At 40.6% G+C, this 24717-nt stretch overlaps 1 protein-coding gene across 4 annotated transcripts; it reads right to left on the reverse strand.

Moving 5' to 3' along the window:
* On the reverse strand, positions 1 to 24717 carry ZC3H12A (zinc finger CCCH-type containing 12A). Of its 4 annotated transcripts, none has more exons than XM_044287125.1 (7): positions 24664 to 24717; positions 18825 to 20556; positions 16723 to 17288; positions 6932 to 7071; positions 6145 to 6379; positions 5598 to 5704; positions 1 to 4574 (listed from the first exon to the last, which is right to left on the reverse strand). In XM_044287125.1, the coding sequence occupies exons 3-7, from the start codon at positions 17241 to 17243 to the stop codon at positions 3646 to 3648; spliced, it is 1932 nt and encodes a 643-aa protein (XP_044143060.1). In that variant the 5' UTR covers positions 17244 to 17288; positions 18825 to 20556; positions 24664 to 24717; the 3' UTR covers positions 1 to 3645. The 4 variants fall into 4 exon arrangements, with proteins under 4 accessions (XP_044143060.1, XP_044143061.1, XP_044143063.1 ...); XM_044287126.1 differs by having other exon boundaries at positions 20449 to 20556; positions 24664 to 24688; XM_044287128.1 differs by lacking the exon at positions 18825 to 20556 and having other exon boundaries at positions 24664 to 24690.

Consider the following 24717-nt stretch of genomic DNA (forward strand, 5'->3'; position numbering starts at 1 on the left):
TTTTGTGAAAATCAATACTTTTATTCATGCAATCAGCTGTACACAAACAACTGCAGTGCCATTTCCGGGTACACAGAATGAAAACCATCCATGGGATTTCACCTTATATTATTACACAGGTTATATTACAACTAAATAATTAAGAAAGCATTTTGCTTACAATTTTTAAACATTACAGCTCATGTAATGCTTATAATCAGATATTAAAATATTTGCATTCCTGAGTGGTGAAATGGCACATAGTGCCATTTACAGAGGTTATACATATTACCAAGTTCAAGGATCAACATGGTAACCAATTAAAAAGAAAAACTAAATACGTTCTATCTAGGACACATGTAAAGAAATAACATAGTGGGCTTCATTTATCAAAACTCTCGTGTTACCTGGAACAACCAACTCTAGAGCAGCTTTGGATTTTCAAGAACAGCTTAAGAAATGAAAGCTGAGCTCTGATTGGTTTCTGGGGTCACCAAAGCAACTTCTACTAAGAAAATTGTGATAAATGAAGCCGTATGTCCACTTGACCTCGTACATGTTAGTTACAAAGATTGAACAAAAAAATAAAATAAGTAGACACATTTAGGCTACATTCACATAGCAGTGAAAAACAGATATGTGACGTACAATTTTTAATAGCTGTCACATTTCTGTTTTAAAAACAATGGACTATAGAGTTATTTGCCATATTTTAGACTCCCAGTGAATAACGGACATAAAAAATTGAACATGTTCTACTTTGTCCACTTTCACAGACCGACAGCCCCCATACAATTGAAGGGGACCGATTTTAACATCTGTTTCTCAGAAAGGCATCAGCGAAAAAAAACATCTGCTATAAACTTACCATTTCGCAGTTTTTTGTTAGACTTTTTTCACTGTTATGTGACTGTAGCCTTGTCCATATAGAACATTCATTTCTCTACCAAAACCACTTGATAAGCTTGAAGCTTTAGGGTACTTTCACACTTGCGGCAGAGGATTCCGGCAGGCAGTTCTGTTGATCCGGCAATCTGGACGCAAAAGGATGCATTTGTGAGACGGATCCGTCTCACAAATGCATTGCAATACCTGATCCGGTATTTATTTTATTCCCAGATTTAATGGTCTTCGCATGCGCGGAACAGAAAGAACGGATCTGTTTTGCCGGAAGACTTGGGGCCGGATCCGGCATTAATGCATTTCAATGGAAATTAATGCTGAATCCGGCATTTCGACAAGTGTTCAGGATTTTTGGCCGGAGAGAAAACTGCAGCATGCTGCTGTATTTTCTCCGGCCAAAAAACTTAAGAGGGACTGAACTGATGCCTCCTGATGCATACTGAACGGATAGCTCTCCATTCAGAATGCATTAGAATAAAACAGAGTTGTTTTCCATTATTGAGCCCCTACGATGGAACTCAATACCGGAAAACAAAAAGGCTAGTGTGAAAGTACCCTTAGCGTTACTGCCATCGGCAGTGATATTTTGACAATGATATTAAAGGCAAGTAGAAGGTTTCTAGATAAAGTGTCAATCCCGTCACTGGATAATAACCAACCACTGGATTTGCACTCAGGTTCTGATACAATATGTATCAACTTGTCAATTGCTCTGTGGCAATTTTTTGGGTTGTTTTCCCATGACAGGTATGTCATTATGTTTGTTATAGCTCTATATAGCTAAGTACAGTATAGACTTACATTGTGATCCACTAAAAAGGCAAGTCAAATACAAACCCTAAGTAGCATATAAGAATTAAACAAAATAGTCCCGAATTGTAAAATATTTTCTAATAGTAGCTCCTGGAAGCCATAACTCCTTCTTGTGTAATTACATCACACAAAAATCTGAGTTCAGGAGGACTTTAGAAAGCATTCCAATCCTGAACTGAATCCTGGACAGTGCATATAAATAAAAGGCACTTCTGTGTCAGACATACATATGGTCAAAGAATGGCTCTATAGTTAGAGAAACACTATATTGTAAGATAATGCAGGGATTCTCTTTTTGGTGGCGCACCCCTTAGGCCCTGTTATAAACACTGTATTCCTTTAAGGCCTCTTGTACTCGACAGTGTGTCCTCTGTGGCCGTATGGCGGCCCGCATACGACGGGTCCGCAATAAACGGGACACCGGCCGTGTGCATTCCGCTTGAATGGGTCCCCAAATCCGGAGATGCGGTGCGGAACAAAACTAGGGAACGGAAGCACTATGGAGTGCTTTTGTGGGGTTCCGTTCCCTGCTTCCGTTCCGCAAAAAGATAGAACTTTCTTTTTGCGGAACGGACGGATCGCGGACCTCATTCGAGTGCGGCTGGTCCGCAGTCGGTGCCCATGCATTGCGCATCGCAATTTGCTGTGCACACAGGCAGCACACGTTCATGTGCAAGAGGCCTAAGAAAGACCTGATGATAACACAGCCCGGTTAACTTGCTTCTGAAACATATAATGTTTCTTTTTGGCTAAAATATTTCAGTATATAAACATTTAAAACTATACAAAAAAAAATATCAGATATACCTATATACAATTTAAAAAAAAAACTCTCAAGTCACAGTTTTTGAACATATATTCTAATCAGGAATTGAAGTATTGTGTAGCCTTTCTTTTAGTAAATGAACACTGCAAAATTTGTTTTTCAGTCATTTCTTAAAAATGAGAAAATGCATGACCACCGCCATGTCTGTTTTAGTATATACTTGCACTTCCCATGAAATAATGGCTCTGGAGCATTTTGTCTTAGAACTCTGTGTTGTGCAGTTCCTCCTTTACTCTAGTGGTACATCACAAAGCTCTAAAAAAGATGGTGTAGTATTGGAGAAATATTTATTAAAATAGTCAGGAGAGATGACTGGGCTTCTTTAAAGGGGTGGTAACCTCTCATGAAGTGATGGCATATCCTAATGAGAATGGAACACGACTTTAAAGTGGATCTTCCACAATGTAAACTGAGCCACAAAATCAGTCCTGAGGACAATAATGCGTCGTTTTTTGAACAGTTATTTCAAGTACTAATAATAAACAGTGTGGGGAAGACTTATCAAAACCAGTGTAAAGGAAAACGGGTTTAGTTGTCCGTAGCAAACATAATCAGATTCCACCTTTTATTTTCCAAATGAGCTCTGAAAAATTAAAGGTTGGATCTGATTGGTTGCTATGGGCAACTAAACCAATTTACACCAGTTTTGATAAATCTCCCTCAATGGCTCTACATCCCACATTAAGGGGTTTTCCAGTAAAACTTTTTTTTTTTTTAAGTTACTACAGCATACCCCCTGAAACAGAAGATTCATACTTAACTGCTCCATTGATCCATGCTGCCTCCGCCCTCTACATCTTCTGGTCTAAGCACTGTTTACATCCGGCTGGCTATGGGCAATGATTGACTTCAGCAGTAATGTGACCACAAGCAGCATTTCATGACTGAAGACAGTCATTGGCTGGAGAGGTGCATGTGACCATGTCCATAGCCATTCTGATGTAAACAGTTTTGGGCTTGTAAGATGGAGAGTGTGGAGGCAGTGTGGAGGACCGAAACAGCGTGGAGCTGGTATGTATGAGTCTTCTGTTTCAGGGGCCATGCTGTGTGAACTGCTGTGTGAAATCATTTTTAACAGAAAAGCCTTTTAATCATTAGGCTTCTTTTCAAATATCTGGTTACTTTCACAACCCATTTTGAGTCTTGTAATTCACTATTTCTGCTGCAAGACTTTGTGGATCCAGCAAATTTGGAAACATGCTCATCACAGAATCTACTAATGAGGGCTGGAAGATGGCACACAGTTTGTTGCGCATGCTCAATCTCTCTGCGTAATGATCTGAGTTTTGCCATTTTTGATAATCATTTCTAGAAGGTGGAGCCGGGCTGTATAATTGATAGTTAGGCTGATGTCTCCTGGAAGAATGAAGAATGGGTCCTGGATCTGACCAAAACTCTAGTGAGTGGGTAGGCCGGGGTGTATATTCATTTGGTACACTATGGGCTGTGGTAGACTTCTCAGCCATTTCTCTTTCATATGTTTGGTGTGATGCATTTTGGGAAGACCATGGAGAAGATGGACCATATGGGTAAAAGGAGGTTGCATGGCAACCATGTGGAACCAATTTCTGAGAACTATAGTGTTTAAGCGGATCACTGTCCAAATTCTTTGTATGCTGACAGCATGGCATCCGATGATTACTGTTGCAGTAATCATGAGAATGGTCACAGAAACTGTTTGAAACACTTGTCCATAGTTCCACACCAGAGTCATAAGAGATTTGATTATGGGAGTCCTTTGGGCAGACAGCATGAGGATACCATTCAGATGTTCCATTCCATTGATTTAATTTACTCTTGTCTGATGTCTTAGCTTTCTGAGAAGATCCGGTTCTCTCTAAAGGAGGTTTCTGCATAAAAGTAGAGTCTGTATCCACTGTAGATATCTCAGCAACTGACACTTTTCTCATCTTTTTGTCTTCTAAATAAGAATTGTTCTTAGTAGGTGACAACCTTGCATTTTCACGCAGTTCATCAGCAACCGAACGTTGTGTTTGGTTTATTCTCTCTGGATGATAAAACTTACATTTCATTCCATAGGTGCATTTTTTACCTGCAGTCAAAGTTTTAAACTTATGTTAGTTGATATATCAATAAATGAATTTCAACACAGACCTGTTAATATATTTGAACTTTAGACAACACATAAACAGAAATGTTCTGTTAATTTGATGCCTAGCAAATTACTAGTTCAGTATAGTTCATTATTAAAGGCATTATCCGGTCAGCAAAAAAATGATTCCCCAGAGCCTCCTGTGGCATGTTGACACAATCCACGTATCATGTGACGAAAAGATGGGCAAGTTACAGCTCAGCCCTGTTTGTGTCTGGGACATCATCAGGTACCTCAGCTAAAGTGGTCATTATGACCACCTCATGCAGTTACATGAACACTTTAATCCTCTGACATTAAGTAGGTGTTTGTTAGGGAGGTGATGGCAGTGGTGCAGGGAAGCCAGGAGGAGGATGCTAGGAAGATCATGCAGGTCCCACCTCCAAACCAGGAAGTTTGATATTGTATGGTACAGTTAATAATGATGAAATGAATGGTATCAGTGTGTCCCAAGTTAACCCATCATTAATTCCAAATGTATAGAAACTGTGCATTAAATAGATCTAAACTACTGTTTCATTGTAAATTACATGATAGCCCTGGCTCTCAAAATAATTATGGGATTAAAGAGCATTTTAAAGGGGCCTTTAGGAGTTCAGAATCAGATCCATGTGAGTCCTACTATTGGCACCCCAGACAATTTGCTGTTTGAAGGGGGCTGTGGGGCTCGTGCTTAATTGTTTACATAGGCCCATCTAACTATACACTGGTGCAGTGTATTGCAGCTTTGTTCAATTATGTAAGCATTGTAGCCCCTTCAAACAGCTGATCGGCAGGGTGCTGAAAGTTGGACCCCACCAATGTGATATTGATGACCTATCCTGACCTATTCAGTGACTGGTTACATGATTTATTTAGCTGTAGCAGTCCAGTAAATATGTAATCTGCTGGTACAGAGGTACTCGTTGGGTTTGAAAAGTCAAGATATTTGCTGGTAGAGAGAAAAAGAGAATTGTTCATTACCATAAGGACACTGTACTTTTTTGTTTTCTGGTCCAATAGGCCGTTTTCTCAGGAAATCGTCCAGATTTGGTCCTTTTCGACCCATAGGATCATCCGGAGGCATAAATCTGATTAAAAGACATAATCCATTAAAATGAGTAGGCAACGTGTTTTCAAAAATATGAGCAATTTAAACAATATGCACATAACTTAAACTATATTTAACTAGCATATAAAATACAAATGATGTGAAATCAAGATAGACCAAGCTTGAGTTATTGTTTGTGACTAAATCAAACTGGTATTACAAGTTATCATTCCTGCAGACATCCCTACTGAGGCTACTGACTGGTCTGCAGTGGTAACAGGCATGTAATTAGCACGTTACAGTATGTCATACCACTGGTCCGACGGCAACCAGAAGTGATTGGAGCCATACCATTAGAGCTGGGATATGCTGACAAGATGAGTGTTTTTATTTTAATTGTTAACATTAATTTCTAACTTTTTTGTCAGTCTCGGTAAACCCCTTTAGAATATTTGATAACTATCCAACAACTCCACTTACAGGTCGTTAACAAAGGAGTACATGAGAAGCCGCTCTTCTATGAACTTCTTCCATTCTGGCTTTTCACTCTGGAGATCTCTGTAGGTATCATTTGAAACGATAACTCCATCACTTTTGTAGGCCAACTTGACAATAAATCTATCATCATAGCACACCAGCCGCTTCCCACCAACTCTCCGAGAAGGAGTGAAAACCAAAATCTTCTTCTTCTCAAGATCAGTTAAAATGTGTTGATCTGAAGAAAACAATGATGGTTTGAGAGTTAGTAATTTCATTTTAGTTGAACTAAATGTATCAGAAGGTACATGCCTTTTAAAAAATGTGTTGCTAATTGGGATGTCCTAAAGTCAGAAAATATAATCTACACCTGCTTATAGAGTTATCCCAAAATGTGCTCAATTTTCTTGCTTTCATTTCAATGAATCTATGTAAAAGATGCTTACCATGCCCTCTTTTGATAAACCTTGCCCACTTTTATCAGCACTTTTCAAAACTGGATATGACAAAGGTCTCACATTTTAGCTTAAAAATGGCTTGTGCCACCAGTTTACTAGTGCACATTGAATGATTAATGTGGGCCTTTGGGTGCAGTCACAGGTTAGCAGAACCCTACGAACATTACAGCAACAGGGACACTACACATCACCTATGAATCAATGTACATGTCACTGGCTAGGCATAGACTAATAATATCATAAGAATATACCAGTTTGAGACCATGGCTGTTGGAATAGTCTTGGAACACTTCTTCTATACAGTCATTTAGGTGTAACTTATTTGTACCTACCAGTAATGGGCATTTCAGGCCTAGGCTGTTCCTTTCTGAATGATGGTACAAAGACTGTAACATCTGTATGGCCTCTTTCCAGGAAAAAATTGACAGCAAGCAATATTCCACGACAGGAGAATACATCTTTATTTCCATGGCTATAGAAGGGAAAAATATTTATGTAATTCATGTAATTTTTAGCAATAGACAAAAACATATATAGAAAAAGGCTAACTCTAAAGAAGGTGAAGAAGCAATGAAGAACAATGCAGAAATGAAAATGAAAAAGTTACCGTGCTAGCTTTCTGGATACGGGTTGTTGATCCAAGAAGTTATTCTTATTGCCTGATTAGCATCACAAAGTAATTTTTCCTCTTTTTTTGCCTTCCTCTGGATCAATTTGCAGGATAACAGGCTGAACAGGATGGATGGATGGATGTCTTTTATCAGCCTCACAAACTGTGTTACTATGTTACCATGCAAATTGGTGCACAAAAGCCGTGTGGAGTGAGGTGACAAAATATGGAAACCCAGTATTGGTAAAACAACTATAAATTGCTCCAGGTTGTAGATGTTTTCCTAAACTAAACATGAGAAATAATTGTGCATCTCTATATCTTCTAGATGTCTTTATTGGCACAAATACATAAACTGCAATGTGCCTGACCACTGAGAACTATGGACAGCTGTTCCATCAAAGGTCACTGACCAGGAAATCAATATGAATAAAAATAACCTTCTTCTCATATTACAGGTAACCTTCAACATGTTATTAAAGAGTATTTGTGAAGGACAATTTCCTGGTTGCACGATCACCAAGTTTTAGCTATTAACTATTTTCCATCATGGATCAATCAACCATGCTGTACAGAGTCTTAGAACATGATGCACAAAACATGAGATTGTAATAGCATTCAAGAAAGGATCACAACTTGTACACATATGTACAAACCGGATTCCAAAAAAGTTGGGACACTAAACAAATTGTGAATAAAAACTGAATTGTAATAGAACGTAGATGACAGATCAAATGTTTAATCCGAGTAAATGTATCATTTTAAAGGAAAAATACGTTGATTCAAATTTTCACGGTGTCAACAAATCCCCAAAAAGTTGGGACAAGTAGCAATAAGAGGCTGGAAAAAGTAAATTTGAGCATAACGAAGAGCTGGAAGACCAATTAACACTAATTAGGTCAATTGGCAATATGATTGGGTATAAAAAGAGCTTCTCAGAGTGGCAGTGTCTCTCAGAAGCCAAGATGGGTAGAGGATCACCAATTCAAACAATGTTGCGCAGAAAGATAGTGGAGCAATATCAGAAAGGTGTTACCCAGCGAAAAATTGCAAAGACTTTGCATCTATCATCATCAACTGTGCATAACATCATCCGAAGATTCAGAGAATCTGGAACAATCTCTGTGCGTAAGGGTCAAGGCCGTAAAACTATACTGGATGCCCGTGATCTCCGGGCCCTGAAACGACACTGCACCACAAACAGGAATTATTTTTCAACAAGATAATGCCAGACCACATTCTGCATCAATCACAACATCATGGCTGCGTAGGAGAAGGATCCGGGCACTGAAATGGCCAGTCTGCAGTCCAGATCTTTCACCTATAGAGAACATTTGGCGCATCATAAAGAGGAAGGTGCAACAAAGAAGGCCCAAGACGATTGAACAGTTAGAGACCTGTATTAGACAAGAATGGGAGAGCATTCCTATTTCTAAACTTGAGAAACTGGTATCCTCGGTCCCCAGACGTCTGTTGAGTGTTGTAAGAAGAAGGGGAGATGCCACACAGTGGTGAAAATGGCCTTGTCCCAACTTTTTGGGGATTTGTTGACACCATGAAATTCTGATTCAACATATTTTTCCCTTAAAATGGTACATTTTCTGAGTTTAAACTTTTGTTCCGTGATTTATGTTCTATTCTGAATAAAATATTAGAAGTTGGCACCTCCACATCATTGCATTCAGTTTTTATTCACGATTTGTATAGTGTCCCAACTTTTTTGGAATCTGGTTTGTATTCAAACAGCTTTAAATCTATCTATCTATCTACTGTATCTCTCACAATCTTTTAAACTACTATCTGTTTAATCTGCCCCATGTCGCATTATTGATACATTTCATGTCCTTGTTATATTCACCTATCACAAGATTATTAATTTGGCTGTTATACGAAGAATGGTGTTAAGGCCTCCTGCACACGACCGTTTTTTTCCCCCCGTTTACTGGCTGTTTTTTGCATTCCGTATACGGTACCATTAATTTCACTGGTTCCGCAAAAATAACAGAATGTACTCCGTATGCATTCCGTTTCCGTATATATTTTCCGTTCCGTTGAAAGATAGAACATGTCCTATTATTGCCCGCAAATCACGTTCCGTGGCTCCATTCAATTCAATGGGTCCGCAAAAAAACTGAACACATACGGAAATGCATCCGTATGTCTTCCGTATCTGTTCCGTTTTTTGCAGAACCGTCTATTGAAAATGTTATGCCCAGCCCAATTTTTTCTATGTAATTACTGTATATGCCATACGGAAAAACGGAAACACAACGTAAACAAAAAAACAGAACAACGGATCAGTAAAAAACGGACCGCAAAACAATGAAAAAGCCATACGGTCATGTGCAGGAGGCCTAAGGTGGAGGATTCTGGATAATGGGCAAACTGGATGAGATAAAAAGCCTACACTGCAGTACTGTAAGGCTGCATTCACACGTCCGTGGTGTGTTGCGGGTCCGCAACACACCAGCCCGTCACCCCCATAGAAATGCCTATTCTTGTCCGCAAGCTGCGGACAAGAATAGGACATGCTCTATCTTTTTGCGGAGTTGCGGACCTAAAGATCGGGGCCGCGCACCGCAAATGCGGATGCGGACAGCACATTGTGTGCTGTCCGCATCCATTCCGTCCCGGACGTGTGAATGGAGCCTTACATAACATTCTGACATCTAAACCTGAAGTGGAGATGATTTACGTTGTACTAAGAGTAATAATTTCGGATTTCACCATGCCATACTGCTGCAGCGTGTATGGTTTCTTGTAGATTCCATTCTTTATAATAGGAAATCTACAGTAAAGACGTAAGTTTCCAATCACACTTAGTCATTAAAGAATAGTCCCAAGATGAACTAGGATAGATGATAAGCTTCTGACTGGTGAGGGTTTCGCTGCTAGTACCACCACCAATCACAAGAATGTGGACCCTTTGCACCCCTTACGAATGAAACGGTGGTCAAGCATGCATGCTGCTGGTTGATTCATCTCTATGGGACCGATGAAGAGAGCCGAGCAATATAGCCAGAATCTATTTGGCCATCCTATAGAGATAAATGGAGTAGCAGTGTGCATGCTCGTCTACCACTCCATAAATAAGTGGAAGGGTAACCCCCATGATGATCATGAGGGTGACAGCAGACAGATTCCCCCACCTTTATATCTTGGGACAACCTCTTTAAGAAAACTTTTAGACTAGAACATGTTAGGCAAGAGAAGATGCTGGGAGTATTGTAGCACTTAACATATTCAAATCACCATAGTCCTGTAAAGATTCTGATGTGTTATGTTCTAAAAGGTCTGGAGATTGCAGAAACTAGTGCTTCAAACATTTCCACTACAGTACAGTGTTTTTTAACTTTAGTGCAAAAGAACAAGGTCAGCATAAGCTTCAGGACTTAGAGACAAAACTAAATATTGTCTTTTAAAACCACAACACATAACTGACTGTTCTGATCTCTAATCCTACAAAAGCCTACTTAAAGGGACAATCCAGGACTAAAACAGATTGAAAAAACATGTTGGGAAAGCGGGAAAGAAACACAAACAAAAAACAATATATACCTGTTCAATCCCTAGGTCCTCCATCACAGATGCCCCAGTAGTCCCCCCCCCCCTCGGTCTTTATTTACTTTGCTGCAGTGATAATGTTCCCTACTTGCACATTAATGTGGTCTAGCTAGAGCGCTGAGGCCAGGGATTGGCTGCAGCGGTCAAATGGTTGTACGTGAAGTCTTCAAGTAAGCAAAGACCGGCATAAATCACTGGAGGGGTAGCACTAGAGTGCTGATGAATTTTACTAGCTGAGTGTTTGTTTGCTTTTCCCACATTTCCTGCTTAAACACCTCCTTTGGAAAGTGGAAAAAAAAAATTACCTACATATAAAAGCAATAATAGGATAGGCTTGTAGACAAACCAGTTAAGGCACTCCATGAACCATTTTTTTTTTTTTTTTAGTACATGGTGAAAATTACCTAGTAGTCCAAAGAAAAAAAAATCTATAAAATTAGATACTAGTAAAAACGAGGTGCATTGGCGGCCTTGGTTCTAAGATTTGTTCAGTCCTGTATTATAACATGATGTAGGGCACCACAACACTCTCTATCAGCGGCACATTGATATTATGTAGGCAAGTCACATTATTATGGTGAAATAAACTAAATTCAAGTCAATGGGTCAAAATGCAATGCCTAACGCAACCGTAGCACTTTTTCTGGAAAAAAAAAATGAACTCTTTTTTTTTAATGTCATACAACCCTTTTAAGCTAAAGAACTTATAAATCAAATCGCAACAGGAACATACAAGGTTATATGCAGAGCATGAGATCTGATGATGGCCCTTTAATATCAACCACAACCTCAAAACTGGAAACATCAATACAATGGGATATGTCTTCATACAAGCAGTCTTTAGGTGTAGTTCCTGCTTGAGCTTTACGATATGTGTAGTATTTACCCAAGGCTAAAAGGTGTTACTGTCTCAGATGAGAGACTCTGAATTTGCAAATGCAAAGAAAATTCCCAGAAGGAGGAAAGAGTGAGGAGATTTACATACAATACATTTGCATAAGACCAGTAGTGAGCTGTTCAGGCAGGCAGGTCTCTGGGCATGTGAATCATTAAGGAACAATGTAGCAGAGTCACTATACAGGAAGCAGCAGAGTGGAAATTCCCTCTAGTCCACCTGACACCACTAGATTAAACCTTGCACTTTGTTCCGCAGTATCAAACACTTTTCTTTGACTGGTTACAATAAACAATGTCCTTGTATCCAAGCAAAATATTTTGTCTACTTTTCCCTACTTCCCTACAGGGGTTCTGCAGTTTTTTTTAAACTGATGATTTATCCTCTGGATAGCATCGGACCCCCGCCGATCAGATGCATCATGCTGATGATCTATCCAGAGGAAAGTTAAAAAAAAAACTGTAGACCCCCTTTAAGGTTTGTTCCTGGTATTGATGATGGGAACTGCTGTTCAGATTATAGTTACTTACAGATGTAGCAATCTTAGCATCTTTGGACTTAGCAAACTTTAGCATGAGATGTCATATGGACATATCAGAGGTATTGATTGGCAGTGATCCAAGTGCTGAGACCCCCACTGATTGCTAGAAGGAGGAGAAAGAAGCCCTCACGAAGAGCGCTTTCTCCTCACTACAGGAGACAGACTTAATAGAGAGTCTATGAGTCCATTTCCTGCAGCGACAGAGAGCGCGATCAGTGGGGGTCTCAGCATGAGGACCTCCACTGATCAAAACCTTTGATAAGTCTCTATGACATATTTAAAGAACAGGAGCACTTTAAGTGTGAAGTTATTATTGGCTAAAAATTGGCTATATCTGTGTCTTCTATAGCAGCGGTCCCCATCCACTGAGCCGCGGCCCAGTACCGGCCTATGGGCCAGCTGGTACTGGTCCCCGGGGAGCACTGGGGAAGGGAACTATTGGTTCCTGTGCCCCGCAATTTAGCCTCATAGGCTGAAGGCAACTAGGCCTGTGGTATATGAGGCAGTGCTAACGTGCAGGAGGTTGCCACCAGAAACCACTACTGAAGGGGGCACTACCTAAAAACCACTTTGAGATATGAGATTGAATTAGATAGAAAGATAGATAAATTATATATATATATATATATATATATATTTATATCCCCACAAGGGTTTGATGTTTCTTCTTTATTTTGTGCCTTCTTCCTTGATGTCCTCTATCTGTACAATGGTCTGCCAGGATTGTATATCTCCTCCTAAGCCTACGAGGGTATACTTATCAGCTGATATATCTTGCATTGCACATGCTATTTACAACATGCCCATTTTTCTTGAGAATACAGAATGATCAGACAATCCACAAACTGAAAGTACAGCTTTATCTGGTGCAAAATCTGTTGTATCAAGGAGAAGATTTGTGTCACTTTTAAATATGGGTCAAGGGGTATGCATCTTCTACGTTTACAATTCTCTGAAATAGGTTTCAAAACTCAGCTAACAAAACCCCTTAGAACACAGGAAATGAATCAGCACAGCGCAGCTTGCAACGAAAAAAGCAGAGCCTTCCATAGAATTCACTCAGCCACAAAAAGCAGATGAAGGCAGAATATTAACTGTCCTCACTTCCTTGCTTAGATGAGTAAATCGGTGACGGTTACTTATCAGTACACTGCTCACATGCATTCAAGTAATGAAACTATATTAGGGCCAGGCTGAATGGCTACAAACAAATGTATCCCTTTGATTCAATAGGAATGTGTGGGGAAAGCCTTGACTGTATTAAATAGAATCTGTCACCATGAAAATGCATTATGATAGAGCAGGAGGAGCTGAGCAGATTGATATATAGTTCTATGGGAAAAGATTCAGTTTAACTTATAGTTTATTAATTTAAATCTCTGCGCTTTCAGTGCTTAGGAGTCATGTGGGCGGTTCTACTCTGTATACTAAAGGAGTAAGCTGTCAGTTACTGATAGGACCGCCCACATGACTCCTCCTAAGCCCAGAATGAGCAGAGATTTAAATGAAAAAAAATTACAGGTGTAACCAAATCTTTTCCTATAAAACTCTATATCAGTCTGCTCCGCTCCTCCTGCTCTATAACATGCTGCTTACAGATTGCATTAAATTTTTACAACTACAGGATCCTTTTAAGCACATTTTTTCCATATTATTGTCATTAGAGATGAGCGAAGTTCTCAAAAATTTAATTCGGCTGCTTTGCCAAATTTTACAATGGCTAATTACTTTGTGACAAAGTGCATTTCATTGTTAATAGCAGGTACAAGGACAGGGAGCCGTGAGTGCGCTGCCGCCCATCATTAAACCTCTCAGATGCTTCTTTCATCACTGATTGCGGCATCTGAGATGAATATTAAGGCCTTTCAGGGGTTGATAAAAAAAATAATAATAATAATAATTTACATCATACTTACCTTATCCATTTGAGTGGGAAGAGGTAGCCCCAGCCATCTTGATGACATCATCACGTCGACCGGCGTGGTCATGTCATATGTCACCGCACACGAGATTTTGTGCCGGATCTGTCACCCCACTAAACGCATTATTTTTTTTGTAAATATAATCCCTGCTATGAGCTGTGCGCTATGATTGGCCAGCGCTGCAGCAAGGGACAACCCTAATACAAAAACTCCTCCCAGTACAACAAAGGGAGCTGCAGACACCGGAGCCTATACCGGACAAATGGAGCGGTGCCCAGACAGACTAGTAAGTGCAGGGGGACCCCTGGGCGCCGCTCTGCCCACTGATATAGTTAGATTTTAGTTTTTAAACTAGTGAAAGGTCCTCTTTAAGCAAGATGGCTGTGGCAGCCTCTTTGTGTGCAAATGGATGAGGTAAGTATGTTTTTTTTTTACTGCAATATTAGGGAAAATCTATCAGTTTCCACAAAGCACTAGGATATTCGGCTTTGCGGCAAATCAAAATTTTCCTGAAATTCGGATCGAAGTCCACTTTGTGAACTTTGATTCGGTCAACACTAAGGGGTCATGCACATGACCATATGTATTTTACAGTCTGCTAAAAACAGATCCGCAAAAAATACGGATGATGTCCGTGTGCATTCTGCATTTTGCGGTACCGAACAGCTGGCCCCTAATAGAATAGTACTATCCTTGTTCTATTTTTTTGCGGAACGGACATACGGAAACGGAATGCACACTGAGTAACTTCCGTTTTTTTGGTGGACCTATTAAGATGAATGGATCTGCATACGGTCAAAATGGAACGACATGGAAAGAAAATATGTCCGTGTGCATGAGCCCTAATAGTATTATTTAATGTCATGACATAAAAGATCTATACCACATGGGTGTTACTATAATGAAAGAGAATGATAATATAAATGACAAAACCATGCATAGTATTTTGCACGCCTGCCAATAGGAGGCACAGTAGAAGCCTGCACACTTGTCAGGCAAGATAGCTTTGGAGCTGCTCGGATCGCTGCCTAGTAGCCATAGATTTGGCTTCTTTTCAGGTTACACAAGCGACCATGTAAAATGCCAAATACACTGTCATATTAGTACCAGACTGTAAACAATGTGACTCTTGTACACTGATACTGACTAAACAATGCTCCTGTATAGTAAATAATACCTAATGGAATGTAATATGATGATGAGGAGGTGCAAGCGGACTTCTGGAATAAGTATAACTCCTACCCTCCCATTATCAAGATCAATGTGCTGTATTGATAATAAACAATGCATGGGCGTTCATCATCACTGCTTCTGTTTGAATAAAGTCTTCATTCTTCCTCTGAATTTTTATAAGGAAATGAAGGAGAGGATGTGATACGCTAGTGACAGCCAACCAGGCTTAAAGGGGTTTTCCAAGATTTTTATACTGATGACCGTTCCTCTGGATAGGTCATCAGTATCTGATGGGTGGGGGTCTGACGCCTGGGACCGCTGCCGATCAGCAGAGCTCGCAGTAGCGCAGCTGCCTTCTCTCTGCTTTTACTAGGCCAGTGACATCACTTTCATCATGGCCTAGGAGCAATACCAAGCACAGCTGCTATACAGTGTATGGCGGTGGACTTGGTGGGCTGCGAGAAGGCAGCGGTGCTCACAGGAGTCAGACACAATAGCTGTTGTCAGACCCCCACTGATCAGATACTGATGACCTATCCTGAGAATAGGTCATCAGTAAAAAAAAATCTAGAAAAAATCTTTTAAAACGGTGGCTAACAAAGAATACTTATGAATGTATAATCATTGGGGGTTTCACAGCTGTAATAGCCTAATGATCATGTGAACAGGGGTCGCTAAGTCTGTGCAGATAGAGCAGTAGTGCGTAGGCGTGACCTCCACTCCACTCACTTCTATGGGATTGCACTCAGCTATTTCTATCAGTTCCATAGAATTGAATTGACGCAGAGGACTGGGGACTCGTGTTCTCATGATCAATGGAGATCCCAGTGGCCGGACCTTCATCAACTGTCCTGATCTATCCTTAGGATACGTCATCAATATCCGATTGGTGGATGTCTGACTCCTGGCAGCCATCTCACAGCACAGTGCCATACATTTATCAGCTGTGCTCAGTATTTCAGCCCAGGTCCATTCACTTGAACAGAACTGAACTGCACATAGGCCGTGTAACCAATGAATGTGATGTCACTGACCTAGGCAGAGGCAGCAGCACTCACCGGAGCACTCTTTAGACAGCTTATTGGCTGGGGCTGCTGGGAGTCTGCCCCCCCACTGATCAGATATTGATTACCCATTCTGAGGATGGGTCATTAAAGGGGTTGTCTGAGACTTTTAAACTGATGGATAGGGTGTCAGTATCTGATCAGTGAATTTCCAACACCTGGGAGCCTCACCTATCAGCTGTTTTCTGGGGTACAAAAGCAACAATATTTTGCACAAGCAACATTTTCTGCTGTTCATGCCATTTTTTTTTATTTAAAAAGTATGCAGGTTTGGGGGAGGAGGAGGGCTTCATCTGCCCGACATTTTCACAATAATTTACATCAGAAAACTGGAGTAAAGGAAAAATAACAAACCTCATTGCCACATTGCTTCCATCAATCACAATTGGTCGCAAGTTGTTACTATTGTCTTCTGTTAAAGATGTGGTTGGCCGCGTGCGTGTGCCTCCTGGTGGGACTAAAACAGCATCACTTGACTCCTCTGGCACTGCTTCCTTTTCTGGGTTGCCTCCATGTTTTACCAGCTCTCCCAATACAGTATTTATATCTGCTTCCATGCCAAGATTCTGCAGTACGGCATAGGTTTCTACTGTGGAATAGCCTAGTTTTCTGAAGAAGTCCATTTTCATCTGCATTTCGGACTGGTCAATAAGGTCAGGTGAACTGGACTTTTCTACTGACCAGTCACCTCTTGTACCTTTGAGAGATTTCCCTTTGGGTGCAACATGGTTTAGGCTTGGAAATCCTGAATCAAACAAGTCCCCATATTTGACTGCGCTGTCACTCTTCAAATGCTCATTCTCATTTAATATTTTGAGCTCACTCCAACTTGGAAGATCCAGACAATGACTGAGATCATAAGGAAGGCTATCCATTCTGAAGTTCTCAGTCTAGTATGCTTCAATGGCCTCCAGCTTTATCTGCAAGCAGAAAGTAAATCATTAACTTAGGTTAACTTCTATTAACTTCACCTTTCAAACCTCACTTCCTTGATTATAAAAGCTAAATAATTTTCCACTAAGGCTAGTTTCACACTAGAGGCTGGCAACTCCGGCAGCCTGTTCCGGCGGGTGAACACCCTGTCGGATCCGTCCTGCTGCTAGTTCACGCGTACCCACGGACTGCCGCTCCGTCCCCATTGACTATAATGAGGACGGGGGCGGAGTTCTGGCAGCAGCACAGCAGCGCACGCCGAGAGCCAGATGGACTCAAAGTACTCCATGCAGTATTTTTAGTCCGGCTGCCTCTTGGCGTGCGCTGCCGCTGGAACTCCGCCCCCGACCCCATTACAGTCAATGGGGACAGAGCAGCAGTCCGGAGGTCCATGTAAACTAGCGGCAGGACGGATCCGACTGGCTGTTCGCCCGCCGGAACAGCCTGCCGGAGTCCCCTGCCACTAGTGTGAAAGTAACCTAAGGCTATTGATAAAGCAAATATGTTAAACAAATAGGTTAGAATTATAAAATATATAGCGATTTAATATTTCTGTGCTACAGAAATTATTATATAAAATCAATTTACAGTGCTTAGTCAAAAGTTATTATTGTACATTCCTGAACTTAAAGAGGTTCCACAGTTCACTTAAAGGGAATCCCAGATAGATATGGCAGAAAATGGCATTAGTGGCAGTCTAATGCCTTATTCACACAGGCGGTGTTCGGTCAGTGACTTCCATCAGTGATTTTGAGCCAAAACCAGTTGTGGCTCTAAACACAGAGCAGGTGCAGATCATTCCATAATATAAATATATATATATATATATATATATATATATATATATATATATATAATTAAAAACAAGAGACATCATAGTTATTGTGGGTAGTGGAAAAATAAAATAAAATGTTACTCTAAACTTTAACTTTCAGATTCATATACGTGTGGTTAGACTTCTGCTTTTTATCTGGATTATTATACTCAATAATAGTTATGAGATAAATAATGAGAAGTAGGATGTTAAGCAAGTTCAGATGAAGATTGGGCAATCTTCCTATAAGTGAGATCAGTTCACCATTCTTCATACGTCAGTATGCGAGTATTTCACCGAAAACCCCAGACCTGGTCATGAACCTTTTAAATGTTTTAACTACTGAAGGCAATGGTACACTAGTACCTTGTGCTGACATCTTTATCAGTAAAGCTGAAGGCTTTGCAGCATTATCTAAGCAGCAGCATAAGCTATGTATTAGTGACTATATAAAAGTATATGGCAAGGCTATAGTAACAATAATAAACAAGCTAAACAAGAAGAGAATGAGAAACAGCATATATAATGTATACAGTAGGAACATACTATCTATATATACACATAAATATGTTCCAAATGGATATATGATAGGGGCTAGACAAGAAGATTAGTGAATCAGAGGGTGAAAAAAGAAAACTTTTCTGGTGATCAGGCGTATTATTGATGCAAGTTAGTAGAATGTATATGGGGCAGAATCTCTATAGCTTACCAGGAGAAGACGCACAAACTAAATAGAAGAGTTGCTAAAGCCGAGAGCATGAGACTTGCAGTGCAGGCCTGGCTGTGACATTTCTTCTCTGTGTTTTTATGTAACAGGAAGCTAGTGTACAGTCAGTCGGGCGTGTACATGTGCGTGGTAATGACATAGCTACATCCGGAGATTTAAAGATACATTCACTCAATTGTATGCATCAGGGAATTAGAGGAGATGTCAAACATCTCTGGATGCTGTAGTAGTGTGTCTGAATCTGAGATGCTAAATACTAAAGATTTATTTTCTACAGCTATATATTAGGGTTAGAAAAGCAGAGCTGAAACATTATGCAAAAGGTAGACCGTCACATAAACCACCGTTACACCCATTATGCTAGATGATTGTGTAGAGGACAGTTGCTTCATTATAGCTTTACTATACTTGGTAAACCTACCCCATATAGACATATATTTTTAATTTCCTTGTTCCCTTCAATGGATAGATTTAGTGAAATACATGTGGAAAAGTAGAAAAGGACACGCATAGGACATTTTCCATCTGTTATTGACCAATGTTGTAGTTCATTAGTACATTTATTAAACTTTATACAAAAGTTGTCTGGTTGCTTTGTTTTTAAGGGTCAGAATTCTATAAAAAAAAAAAAGTCATGCATCACCAGCCCTATGGTGATTCAGTCCTAATGCTTCCTAGGTCCCCACTGATCTCTATCTACATCATGGTTCCATCCTGGACCAACCTCAACCAGTGAGTGGACAACCTGTGTAGAGAGGGATCCAGAAGTAGAGACCGGTGGGGAAGTTTTTTTATGCTGAATTTTATTAAAACAACCCATTTTAGCTGGGCTGGGGTGGCGTACTGTGTGAGCTACATCTTAAAAAAGGGAATATCTTCACCAATTTACTAAAATTCTTCACAATTTTACTGGTATTTTTTATTTTTACCATGCAGTAAACTTTGTACTCTTCATATTGCTTTGAAAGACTGGCACACACCAAAGAGGAAAGTGCAGTGACCAGCAGGGACAGAGCTGGGAGGAGGGGAGTGTTAGTTGTGGCATGATAGGAGTGGTGGCTAACATTGGCTGGACATTCTAGGGGCTCTGGTCTGTTGGTGATTGGGTTGCCCTTGATGCTAGACTGATGGGTGCAAGCACAAGGGCAGGTGCAAAGGCCTGTGGATGGATGATGGAGTCAATAACCAGGCCCATTGGCCCTTACTGAGCTGATGATGGGAGTAGTAGTAGTACAAATAGCAATAGGCACAGTTCCAAAGTATATTACAGTGTAGTCTTTTCCCAATAGCTGTGTATATGTACAAACAATGATGGTTGTAATCCTCCCTAATTCTCACTCCAAGTTCATTTTGCAATCTTAACCACAGGTGTGACATTCTGTTCTCATTAACTCTTTCTGCGGTTCCCAGGCTGTGGAGTGCAGATCTTAGATCCGGATGGGTAGTCCATCTCAACGTGTGGTGGGCACAGAAGCAATGTTCCCGTTTCACAAACATTAGTCTTATTGCCATAAGCGTGCAGTATCTTACTGTCTGAATGGCCTTGAAATGTGGTCGGAACTATTTGTTGCCCATACTTAGTGTACAAGAAAAATAAGTACTTAACTCTGTAGCATGAGGTTAACTCTTCTTAGTATTAAAACCACCCTTTGTAGTGATCCTCTGAGTCACTGCTCATGCCAGTCTTGGGGTATATTCACACGTGCAGTTCATGCTGTTTGTGAAGCCAAAATCAGGTGTCAGTCATATAAAGAGGAAATATAAAGGACAGATACTATCAATCTAAAACAGATAGGGAACATCTGAAAAAATAAGCATAACCTACTTAAAACCTGCATGTGCATAGTTGCCAACAGTCCCAAAACTGCACGGATTTTCAGAGACAGTCTCGGGCCAAAAATGAGCAGGGTTTATGGAAGTGCACTCATAAGTGGGTTGTCGTGGGATGATTTGTCCATTCTCATTACATATCTTGAATCTATCCACTACAATGTTGGTAAATATCCATGTATGAATATACCCTTAAAGTAAATCTCCTCCATTAAGAGGCAGGGGTTACTGTATACCTCAGTAGTAGCATCTGGATGTCCAAGGGATACATATACATACATACATAGTGATCAGTGACTAAATACAACACATAAAATTACATTCAGTCATAGAAAGCAAATAGTTAAAAAGACATTTTTCTCAGAACAATTTTCACACTAGCAAACCTCTAGCATGTACACTGTCCATTCCTATGGGCAGACCCTGAGCTTCCAGCTGGATCTGAGGTTCCTCTTTCAGATGCCACCTTTCTGCCCCACGTTTCCTCTGGAATGTCCATACATTCCATATAGAGTTGACTGAGTTGAATGAACATGTTCCTTTAGCAGATGCTGTCAGCTTACAGCACCATACCTGTTGCAGACTGTCTACAACTGGGAAGACCTCAGATAATTAAAGGGGGGTTTCCCATGAAAAGTATTCCGCATTATTCAAACCAGAACTTGTCTGACTACTTTTGTAACTGCATGTACGGTAAATTTAGAGTTTTCAATCACATTTATATGTATAGCGCTACTGGCTGTTTTCTCTTTTTTAATTTCTCTGTTAGATGGTTGCACAGTGCTTGGTTCTATCCTTCCACTGTGACCAGCCATATCTACTGTTAGAAGCTTTGACTGTTACAGGGAGAGAGCTGCAGCAGGAAGGACACACTCCCTGATATGGAGAGAACTGCAGCTGAGAAAGGATAACACCCCCTTAGCTGTTATAGGAAGAAAGATGCAGCAAAAAGGACATTTCCGGGAAAGGACAGCCAGGTTTAAATACATCTAGCAGAACAATTAGAGCAATAAATGAGATGAAGCTCTGGTTCCATGAGAGGTACAGGGCTGGTTCTAGCTTTGTTAGAAAGAGATTGTCATGTACTATAGGATGCCTGATTTTCATTTTTACATTGATTATGGGAAAACCCCTCTAACTTAAGGGAAATGCATAGAGAGAGAAAGAGAGAGAGAGAGAGAGAGAGAGAGAACTCCTGTAGGTATTGCATGGACAAGCCAGACGGCCATTCATTTCAATAGCTGCCATGCAATACTACATTTTACACAATACATAATGTCTGGCTGGCTGTGGCTTTCCCTTGCAAAATCGGCTGTTCACTAGGAGTCAGGGGCGTAGCTAATGGCTCATGGGCCCTGGTGCAAGAGTTCAGCTTGGGGCCCCCCTTCCCTCTGTGCTTTGTGGCCAAGGGCAGAAAGCACAGAGCTTTCGTGCTGCCCGAGGCAAAAATTGAAATGGCACCCCCTTGAGCCAGAGGTGTAACTTGACCAGCATGTACTTTTTATAATACTGGTGTCTTCTTATGCACCACAAGGGTCTTTGGGCCCCTCAGGCTCCTGGGCCCAGTAGTGACTGCTACCTCTACAGCCCCTATAGCTACGCCCCTTCTAGGAGTACTGAAGTGGGACCCAGGTCAATCTGCCAATTCCTCTAGCAGCCTCGGTTGGAAACATGTTGTCTATGATTGTTTTCCCTTTATTTCACCACAGTTTAAACGTTATATGAAGCTATCCATAGATTACATAATCCTCTATTTAAATTGACACCATGCAGTAATGCATTTTCACAGAACATCTTCCCTAAGAGAGGCAACATATTCCGATCCTATGTGCTGCTTGGGAACACATCATCACTGAAGACATTCATTTGTTTCAGTAGTGCATGTGACCATGTTCATACCCGGCCAGAAGTAAACAAGCCAGTAAGTGGTGTCACAGGACCCAGGGTGGAGGACCGGAGCAGTTGGGAGTAGTATGAATCTTTCCTTAGGTTATACACGCTAGGGTCCATGAATAAAAAGTTAATCATTCCCAGAAAACCCCTTTAATGCACCATCATTTAGGTCTTCTCATCACGAACGTTGATGGCATATGAATTAGATATGACCGACATTAAAATCTGATTGGTGGGGTTTTGATGATAGAGGGTGCTGTATCTATTAAAGGCTTAGCTTCTTCATTAGGATCTGAGGTCAGATACCCCTGGATGAGACATGGATGACTTATCTATTCAAAGTGCCTTCAAAGTTATTGGAGGAATAAGCCTTGTGATAAAATTGGAAATTAGTTTTGTGAGCACCCATTTTCATATTCACAATGTGATCTTCTCAGAGCACCTATATTCCTTCATATTTAACATCACATAAATCATCACTTTTGTTCTAGGAGACACTAAATAAATACTATGTATGAGTCAGGAAGCTCTCCATAGCATTCACATGCATTTTGTTTGACAGTTTGCATGTTGTTTGCTTAGTGATGAAGCAAGGTGGGACATGTACTCTGAACCTAAGCTTTGACAGGAGTTCGCAAGTTGTCAATCGATCACAAACCTCACCCTGCACTGTACGGAACCATAATCTCCAACACATAACTCAAACCATATTAAGGAATGCTGCTCCACTGTTGGAACAGTCATGTATAGAGCACCAAATAGATCTGGTGCAACTTAATCCAATAAAATACAATAGGATGATCAGTTTCTTATAACAAGGCAAGGTTGTATAGCCAGTGCTAAACACCTAGTTCTACATTGTGATGGGCATCATAAAATGGGGCGCACTTGCAGTACCCCTGGGTGCATCATTCAGAAACCGTGTCAACTCACAATCATAGAGAAAATAAATTCTTATATCAAAATAAGCCCAAAGAATGGAATACATAGCATATGCCAAATGTATCACCTTTCACAAAGGCATGTGACATGTGACCTCCTTCACATGTCCGTGTCCACGAGGACAGCTGAGACAAGATGGTCAGTGGTTCATCCGTGAGGATATCAGTGAAGGACCTGTGTGTCCTTTTTTTGCTCTGTGTGTCATCTGTATGCCATAGACACTGCTAGGCTTACAATTAATTTCCAGAGCCCATCCTAGCAAAAATCTGTGAAAACCACATTACAAATTCGGATGGCATCTGTGTTGTGTCATACGCATGTGTGTGAATGATCCGTAATCACATACAAAAATTGGGCATGCTTCCGTGGAGTCCCCAAAGACCCACAGTTTGTGGAAAACCACTGATGTGAATACACACATTAAAGTCAATGGATACGTGTGGAGACCATGGACAGCACACATCCGTGATTCACTGACATGTGAAAGAGGTCTTGAAGGAGTCATACAATAAGCCATGTTTTTAAAAGAATACAACACAGACACAAAATGTTAGTTGAAATGAATGCATAGTGATGAGGAGGCATAAGGAAGAGAAATGTGTCTATTGCCTAGCTAGCTAGCCGGGCCGAATATATTGTGATTGATGTACTATTCAATATCTCCACCAGTGTCTGCGGTGTGAGTGATAAATACCATATGTCATATGAATTCATGTTTAACCCTGTACAATAGATGTTGAAAAAAGCACAATGTGCTTCTCTAATAACAAAAGGCATGGGGGGTATAATTAGTCTAAAAATGAATGTGGTATAAGTGCTCTGAGAAAGGTTTGAGTTGGTGTACCTGTGTCTTTTCGTAACTATTTACCACATGAAAAGTCTGGTTTTGCCATAAAGTACCATAGTTCTGCCACTACTGCTGGAGTTTAATAACACTGACAGTTACCAGAATAGCAATACTAATAATGACAGTATCTCAACGCCTTCACCGCCCCCTCATATATCCAGACACTGGTCAGAAGAACAGCCCTGCCAAGCTCTGCTACATAGTCACAGCACACAGACCATTATGACAGCAGGACAGACCTGACCTTTCTCACACAGGCTCCACTCTGCTGTCATTGTCACCTGAGGAGCGTAAATCATTTGTACTCACAGAGGTTCTCCGTCATTACTGTGCTTCCTCCACAGTGACAAGTCAAGCCACTTT

The sequence above is a fragment of the Bufo gargarizans genome, chromosome 3 (assembly GCF_014858855.1).
Source record: "Bufo gargarizans isolate SCDJY-AF-19 chromosome 3, ASM1485885v1, whole genome shotgun sequence".
NCBI lineage: Eukaryota > Metazoa > Chordata > Amphibia > Anura > Bufonidae > Bufo > Bufo gargarizans.

What these genes read in the sequence shown, in the direction of transcription:
- ZC3H12A (XM_044287125.1), bottom strand. Translation starts at nt 17,243, where the DNA reads ATGGATAGCCTTCCTTATGATCTCAGTCATTGTCTGGATCTTCCAAGT. An exon ending in GCCTGAAATGCCCATTACTG is followed by an intron (nt 6,380 to 6,931) that starts GTAGGTACAAAT and finishes TGTTTTCTTCAG; the next exon opens with ATCAACACATTTTAACTGAT. An exon ending in TACTCCTTTGTTAACGACCT is followed by an intron (nt 5,705 to 6,144) that starts GTAAGTGGAGTT and finishes TCTTTTAATCAG; the next exon opens with ATTTATGCCTCCGGATGATC.